This window comes from Tasmannia lanceolata, unplaced genomic scaffold, assembly GCF_043159265.1.
Source record: "Tasmannia lanceolata isolate RefF3 unplaced genomic scaffold, GAP_Taslan_0.1 ptg000037l, whole genome shotgun sequence".
NCBI classification, from domain to species: Eukaryota; Viridiplantae; Streptophyta; class Magnoliopsida; order Canellales; family Winteraceae; genus Tasmannia; species Tasmannia lanceolata.
Genome location: NW_027518714.1, coordinates 57,196,775 through 57,205,585, shown reverse-complemented (window position 1 = coordinate 57,205,585; position 8,811 = coordinate 57,196,775). Strand labels below are relative to the sequence as shown.

Genomic DNA, 8,811 nt, shown 5'->3' with positions numbered 1-8,811 from the left:
CCCGCCATTGCACGGGTTTGAGTGGAGTTTGATAAACCCACCATATAAAAACATGGTGTAAAAAGAAAAGACCCTGCCCTGTGCATGGATTTGGTGGAGATGGTGGTCCAATTCATGGGTATAAAATGGTGGGCCCCACCATATTCATATTTTGGTGGGTCCACCTATGCTAAGCATGGGTTCAAAATGATGAGATTGAGTTTATCAAAACATGTGTTGTAAAATGATGAGGCCCACCTATGATATGCGCGCATAAAGTGTAGAAAAATCCCTTATTAAAAAAATTCAGGAAAAGAATACTAGGGAAAATTTTTCCAATAAAAGTATTCACTAGAAAGAAAAAGAATGACAAAAGAAAGAAAAGCGCTTAGTCTCTCTCTCTCTCTCTCTCTCTCTCTATATATATATATATATATATGAGAAAAGTGTTGGTGCGCTTGAGCTTACCATGCGCTCAAGTTGTTTAAAACGTTTCCTATTGCACTATAGTTTGGGTCCCACATACAGGAACCGATAGGAAATGTTTTAATAACTTGAGCGCACCATTTTGGGTGTGCGCTCAAGTGCACCAACACCTCTCTCTCTCTCTCTCTCTATATATATATATATATATATATATATATATAGAGAGAGAGAGAGAGAGAGAGAAGCGTTCCTACGCTTTAGTGGCTTATAAAGCCTCGCATTGGTTCATATAGCGGGTCCACCTTTGCGGGTCCACAAAAAGTGACGAATTGGAGGCTTTATAAGCCACTAAAGTGCAGGGAGCTCCCTGCGCTGCAATGCAGAAACACTTTCATACATATATATATATATATATATATATATATATATATATGTGTGTGTGTGTGTGTGTGTGTGTGTGTACTATAGGGGGAATGCTAAACTCAAGGGCTCCTTTGCAAAAAAGAGGTGAAAGGGCGCCCCCATTGGCTGCACATCACCATCCTATTTGACTTGTCAGCCATTATTAATGCACTTCGGTGACGAGCAGCCAATGGGGGGTACCCTTTCACGATCTTTTTTGTAAGGGTAAGGGCACCCCTGAGTTTACCATTCCTCATATTATAGATAGATTAGATAGATAGATAAATAGATAGATAGATAGATGTAGGACAAGGTTGATCTTTAAGATTGATTATATCGTAGCGATGATAGTTTGGGTAGTGAACTTATAAATTTAAGCTCTCAATACAACAACTCTATTTTTACCTTATAATTAAAGTCTTGGTTTTAAAAAAAAGCACATACCGTTTAACATGGATAATGTTTCTAACAGCGTGTGTCATCTTCTTGTCGACAAGTATACCCTATATTTTTTTAGCTTTGACTTGAGTCTTCAAATTAAAAACTCCCCCAACAAATTGCTTGAAATTCATTAATCAATAATGCTTGAAATTCATTAATCAATAATAGTAGAGTTAAGAAGTTAAATCAGTTGGTCATATGTGTATGGGTCCACCACCTAAAATGGGTCAGGTTTGGTGGTTCCTGCATGTGACAAGTAAAGTCATTTTGCTATTTTGAATATCATTTTAGAACTAAAACCCAAAATTTTGTTTTCTTTTTTATTTCGGGTCGGCCAAAATGTGTTGTCTTGTCAGCTTTGTCATTCGTGTGACAAGCACATTCTGCCAAAGAGGGGTATCTGTAGACACCCCATTTTAAAATCTGGCATTATAAATTTGATTACAAGAGAACTCAATCTTAACCTTTTGGGTTTTTTTTTTTTTGAATGATTGCCAAGAATTTATTAAATAAAATATGAAGTACAAGATACGAAAGAACAAAGAAAAAGTAGGCTATCCCCCGAAAGATCAAGAAGGAAGGACATCGAACCTTTTGGGTTCTCCCTTCCAAAAATCCAAATTTTATTTCTTCCCTAAACTATAATGTTAGAAAAGTATTTAAAAATAAGACATTATTTTTGTAAGCCGGACATCGGAAACAATAAAAAATGCTTCAAATATAAATAACAAAAGTACACCTATCTTAGAGATTAATTTTCAAAACAATATCACCATCTCTGTATCAATCTTTAGCTACTGGATGACACCCGCACCAATGAAAGTTTCACTAGCTACTTAGCTAATAGAGTCCCGGCCAGTGGAAAGATTGCCATTTCTCGCCAAACAATCAATCTAAAAGCTAATTATAGATTTTATATTAATTTTTTGATCCATTTAAATATATATATATATATATATATATATATATATATATATATATATATATATATATATATATATATATATTAATTTTTTTATAGTGAGAACCATTAAAAACCATATTAGTGAGGCAGCGCGGCAGCGGCATTGATCTTTGGCCTCCAGATATGACTTTTTACTCTTATAAAAATTAATTTGCTTATAAAATTAGTCAATACACACTCATTCAATTGTATAAAAGAAACTAAGAAGATGTCATCAAAACAATATAATTAGATTTTCGCGAAAATGAATGATGTCACTAAAATAGTCTAAAACTATGAGATTTTATATGGTGCCGCTCACTTCATATGATGATTCAAACCGTTCATTTGTTGGTATTAGGAAAGGAAATGAAATTTTGTCAGTAAGTCCACATTGTAAATAGGTTGTGCCCCAAAAATCATTTCCATAATATTCAGTCCCTTGATAGATCAGAGGGTTAGGACCAACCTATGGAAATGATTTTGGGGGCACAGCCTATTTGCGTTATGGCCAAACAAGTGAACGGTTTGGATCATCCTATGAAGTGGGCTGTACAGTACTTTTAATAATTAATAGTGTTGATCATGTGATTTCATGATTGTTCCCACTAATTTGATACTAACATAATCCAAACCACTCATCTAATGGTCACCAGTTGGAGCTTTCATAGCCTAAGGTACTTGGACCGATCCTTAATCGCAGGCTCCACCTTTGTTTGATCTGGACCATCCATCTGATAGGCTTAGGTTTGAAAATACAGTGGGTGTGCCCCCACTGTATTACGGTGAGATCGTGCCCATTGAATCACTCCTTTTACAATGTATTTTTTAAAAGAAGGACATAGTCGAAGTAAGAAATTCATGATTTAATGATGAAGAAGAAAAAGAAGAAGAGAAATAAAATTTCAAAGGCATGAAGAAAAACTTACCTAAAGTCACCTACCCAATGTACATATCCTTTCGCCATAATTTGACCTTTTCGAAAGGCATATCTCTCATTTGTTTTTTTGAAATGAAGAAAGGCGCATAAAATAAGGGCCCATGTTTAATAAGGAATACTAAGTTCCATTGAATGAGAAATTATATAGTGGCCACCTCCCTTAAATTACAAAAAAAAAAAAGCCTTTGAATTTTAGATCTTTTAGCAGAAATGCCCTGATAAAAAAAAACATGAAAAATTACTAGAGGAATTACACTATGGGCATGTTTGGCAACCATGAAAAAATATTCTATGAAATATTAGTGGGGCAATAGTCAGAGATGGGATGATGAGTGACTCGAGAGGTTGGGAGTGACACTGAAAAGCCCATGAAAAACAATTTTATTTTTTTCCATTGGGTTTTAGGGATTTCAAACACTCTCCTCCATGCTCTCTCCTCTCGTCCCGCTAAAGATCTTCCTCTTTCACAATTGGGCTCACTGCTAACCAGTATTCCATGAAATAATTTTTCATGGTTGCCAAGTGCGGCCATTTAACAACTTAATATATTTAGGGCAGTGATTTTTTTCGCCCCCCTTAGGATAATGTGCCCCCCCTTTTTAACGTGATTTGATATCAAATTTGAAATATGAAATTCATACTCATGTGACAAGTCAAGGCCCTGAAATACCGCATTTAGAAGCCCATTTGCTCCGCAATTTAGACATAAATGGAATTGTGATGTTGGGATCTTGGTTAGAAACAGGTGATATTTTAGTAGGTAAATTAACGCCTCGGACAACAAAAGAATCGTCGTATGCCCGGAAGATAGATTATTACGAGCCATACTTGGAATTCAGGTATCCACTGTAAAGGAAACTAGTCTAAAATTACCTATAGGCGCAAAATGCATTAAAGTCTGCCCACAATTAATGTTAAAAGATGGGCGTATTATCCTAAAGGGGGGCACGAAAAAATCATCTCCTTATATTTAATGAGGGTTTACCCTGAGATTTAACAAATCATCCATCATCCTTGCACAATACATCAGTCACATGAAAATAAAGTACATCAACATAGAACTCATGTTTGGCATCTTGGGTTATGTGGGATTCTCCCACTATCAATGTTGAGAATCCAAAATTCATACATAATTGCATGAGAAGCTTGATCTGGACCTAATCACAACAAATTATGCTAATTTAAACTCTTTGATTTAGGAATCGCTGTTTTGATGGTATCACTTAAAAATCATCTCGGCTGAGCATTTTTAACTATTCAATTAGAAGACTTAGGCATGGGACATTGCTATTTTTTTTCTTTGATTGTCATTTTGGTGTGTCATTTTTAACTATTCAATTAGAAGACTTAGGCATGGGACATTGCTATTTTTTTTCTTTGATTGCCATTTTGGTGTGTGTTGATTGATTGGAGGGGCCGTTTGGATACGCCGATTTTAGAATCCAGGTTTTTAGTTTGAAAACAGTGTAAAAGAGGGTTCATGATCAAGCTGTTGCGTGCTATCTTGACAGCGTTTCTTGAATTTTAAGTGAGAAATTCAGGTTTTAAAATTCTCTCCCGCATCCTGAGATTTCGAAAAATTGGAAATATGGGGGATCTGCTACTCTCTTGCTGACCGAAAGAAGGGCGAGAAGACAAAAACAAGTAAAAAATGATGGCTGGTCCGCTTCTTATCTTGTCTCTTAGCTACAATTTTGAAGAAATCCTAGATTCTAAAACCCGCGTATCGGCCCCTGATATTGATGGATTTGTGAAAATTGGTTATTAATCTTCCGTTAAGAACTTAAGACTTTGAATTAAAGCCATTTTTTGCCGACCCATAATCGACAAGAATATAATTTTGAATGTACAATCTACATGAGAGTCGTCAACTCCAATTATCAGAGATCTGATCCCACCCGCTCCAGAAAGAGTGAACAAAGACTGGTAGCAAAATAAAGGCGAAGAATTATTAATAGGCTACAGATATTGGCACTACCATATTTTAATAATTGCACAATGTCAACTTGTCTTTTCTTTTTTAATCGGCTTGTGCGAGCTTTCATCTGCTCCAATAAACAATAAAGCTTAGGATGAGTTAGTGCAATTATCAAAATATGATTGTGCTTATATCATTTCCTTATTATTAGTGTTTTAAAAAACGGCTACTGATATTCGCACAACCATGTTTTGATTATTAATGAGCCTAAACGACCTTGTCTTATATGCTAACCAACCGCTTAAAGCATATAAGACAAGGTGACTTTCGCTCTTTATTAAAACAATGTTGAAGTCATTATGATAAAAGGCAAGGGCAAAAGGAGTCCCTCCAACCGTCTAAGTTTATATATCTTCACAGCCTCTAGGTCCCGCTTCTGCCGTCAATAGAAAGCACCATGACGCCACGTCAGCAAATTTTGAATAAGTAAATGCCACGTGCCACAATAATAGAGAAGAAGCATCTCCTATTCTCAACGGCCCTGATTACTATATTTAGAACTCTCTGTTATTTGGATGAATCATCAAACCGTAAAAATGAAATAGAAAATAAAATCTAGGATTTCTGATTCTGAGAATCTCAAACTCCTTCAACAGCATAGTAGAAATAGAAAAATAAAATCTAGGGGTTTTTTTTTTTATGAGAATCTCAACCTCTTGCAAGATAATCTCCTAGATTATCTCTCTATTGATTTTATCTTTTTTATTTTTTTGTTTTTATCAGTTTTGTTTTTTTCCATAAGCATCAAATTCAGAGCAACTGGCCTTTACAAGTCATTGTAAGGATAACTAAAGGGTAAAGAATTCAAAATAATAATAATATTTTGGCGTTGACAAATTGCTTATCTTACTGAATATTTATATGGCATGGCCGCATGGGTTTGTATAGCCTTTCTGTGTATAGAACTATAGATTTCCCGTGAGCTTTTTCTCTGTTTTTCTTCCCTTTTTTTGCTGTTGGGTTTTTTAGATATGGTTTTGATTGTTGGTTTTTGACATAGTTTTGTGGTTTTTCCAATTGGGTTTTCTGTTTTCTTTTCTGGGTTTAATCTACTTTTTCAATATCTGTGTTTGTTCTTGTTGTTGTGAATGATTTGGATTTTGTTTTCTGTTTTAGGAAACTATGAGTAATACAATGAGGCCAAGGATGAAGGTGATGTTTTATCATGTTTATGATAGGGGATAAAAGATCCAACCCACCTTTAATATCCTTTTATCCATCATAACTTTCTCTCCTTCCACTGTTTTTCAATTGAGGATTGCATATTATAGAAATTTCTTTATGGAAGGAGATGTTTTGTTTGGTTCATCATAAGCAAAATTCCCCATTCTTGTGTTTTCCTTTTGTCTCAAAGTACTAATTCTAGTAAGTTTCCATGGAGAAAGTGGGGGAAAGTAAGAGGAAAGGAAGCAAATTAGGTAATTTTTTGAAGACTTTATCGCGACGCGCATCAATTAGTACTAGTAATAATAGATCATCAGGACTCCCTTTTGTTCATATGTCAAAGAGCAAATCATGGCCGCCAGCCGCGAATTCGGAGGAGGATAAACGGTGTCAGAAACGCCAAGTTTGTCCCGTCGGTTGCTTCTCAGTGTACGTCGGACCGGAGAAACAACGCTTTGTGATCAAGACTGAGTATGTGAATCATCCCCTTTTCAAGATGCTATTAGAAGAGGCTGAATTGGAGTATGGATACAATAGTGAAGGCCCTCTCGCATTACCTTGCAAAGTAGATCTTTTCTATAAGGTCTTATGTGAGATGGACAATGATGAAGTTCCTCAAGGTTGCAGCTTTCCGAAGGGTTATTCGGCGTATCAACTTCTTAGCCCTTCTCGGGTTTCGTTGAACTGATCATTTCCTCATGTATTAAGATGTTTATCTGAGCTTTTGGGCTTTGGGAAATCTTTTATATACTTCATGTATTGAATTAAGTTTTCCTGTTCTATGTATATAGCAGGGAAGGTTTGATACCAGCACAGTCATTCCATTCTACATCTAATCTGTCTATGTAGAAAATCGATAATACTTTCCTTTAAAGATCTCTTTTGAACATTAATCTTTAACTGTTTTTCTTAGCTTCCTCTAAAGGTCATCTTTGTATAATGAATCTTTTACTGTTTTTCTTAACTGACAGATTGTGCCTGTTCCTTGGTTATCAATTTCTAACACTTAGATTGTGGCAAATAAGAGTGAACTTGGTGCCCGTAATTTGTCATTTACGGGTTCCAAAGGTTAATAGAATAATGAGATTTTATGCAATCCATCTCTGCTTATCTGAGATTGGTTAGTTATTTAGGTTCTTGATCTATATGTTTTGACATTGTCTGATCTGTTACTCAATCTTTATTGAGTTATTGAGAATGAGTTACAGTGTGATGGTTGATGATCTATCAATTCTCTGGTTGACCAAGCGAGAAGATGCCTCTCCATTGTGATGGGGATTGGTTGATGAGAAAGATGCATCGAAAACATTTTGATCATTCATTTTAGTTTCAACAGTTGATATCAAAAGAAGAAATTTATGTAAATAGATGAGTTTTGCTATACTGCTCATTGTGTTATAGAGTAGTAGAAATTATGGTCTCTGACAGGAAAAATTACAGTGAGGACCATGTGGTCAGTGATCTAATTAAACCACTCGTTTATCATTAATGGGTAGGTTAATAGAATAATGTTATTTTAATTAGTTGATCTCTGCTCATCTGAGACTGTTTGGTTATTTATGTTCTTACTCTATATGTATTGACATGGTCTAATCTGTTACGCAATCCTGATTGAGTTATTGAGAAAGGGTACCATGGCATACTACTGGCATGGTTGATGTTCTATCAATTCTTGGATTGTTTATTCAATCATTCATTATGGGTTCAAAAGTTGACTTCCAGAGAAGATATATTCTTAAATGTAAATAAACTACTAGTTCTGCTAATTGCTTAATTGTGCGGGTGTTCAATCGGTCATAACCGAACCGAAATTTGATAACTGAAATAATTTCGGTTATCAAATTTCAGAAACTGAAACCGAACCAAAATTTGCCAAAACCGAACCGAACCGATTAAAAATTCAGTTATTCAGTTATAACCGAATAACGGAATAGTGATGGAAAAAGACAAAAAATTCTATTTGAACGGTTTGATCGGAGGGCTATGTTCAATCTATCGAAAAGGTTTTTTAGGCACAACCTATTGAAGTTGTGATCAATCAAATGGACGGTTTGGATCATCCTACGGAGTGCCCATACACAATTTTTTGAAAAATAATGTTTATTTTTGGTTAATTTCGGTTACTCGATTAACCGAATTTTTTCCCCGGGATAACCGAAACCGAATAACTGAATTAACTAAAAATAAAAACCGAAACCGAACCGAACCGACCGGATCAATTCGGTTCGGTTCGGTTATTCGGTTAAAACCGAATAATGAACACCCCTAGTCATAGAGCAGGAGAAATTCTGGTGTCTGGAGGGAAAAAATACAGTTGAGGATCATGTGTACAATGATCTGAGCCACTCATTACTTCCCACTGGTAGATAGTCAACTCAACTCAACTCAACAAAGCCTTTGTCCCAAACTAGTTGGGGTTTGGGGTCTGCCACTGGTAGACAGTCAATGACCCAAAAATTTTCTCCATGGGGTAATCTAACAAATCATCTTCTAAATTGTAAAATGAATGGCTAAGAAAGTGTTTTTTTACGAACTTCT

At 35.5% G+C, this 8,811-nt stretch overlaps 1 protein-coding gene across 2 annotated transcripts; it reads left to right on the top strand.

Moving 5' to 3' along the window:
- The first annotated feature begins 5,805 nt into the window (after positions 1 to 5,805).
- LOC143861707 (uncharacterized) lies at positions 5,806 to 7,191 on the top strand. Of its 2 annotated transcripts, none has more exons than XM_077372593.1 (2): positions 5,806 to 5,904; positions 6,226 to 7,191. In XM_077372593.1, the coding sequence occupies exon 2, from the start codon at positions 6,485 to 6,487 to the stop codon at positions 6,959 to 6,961; it is 477 nt and encodes a 158-aa protein (XP_077228708.1). In that variant the 5' UTR covers positions 5,806 to 5,904; positions 6,226 to 6,484; the 3' UTR covers positions 6,962 to 7,191. The 2 variants fall into 2 exon arrangements, with proteins under 2 accessions (XP_077228708.1, XP_077228707.1); XM_077372592.1 differs by having other exon boundaries at positions 5,899 to 6,027.
- The last annotated feature ends 1,620 nt before the right edge of the window (positions 7,192 to 8,811 follow it).

Coding starts and splice junctions, on each gene's coding strand:
- LOC143861707 (XM_077372593.1), top strand. CDS start 6,485: ATGGAGAAAGTGGGGGAAAGTAAGAGGAAAGGAAGCAAATTAGGTAAT.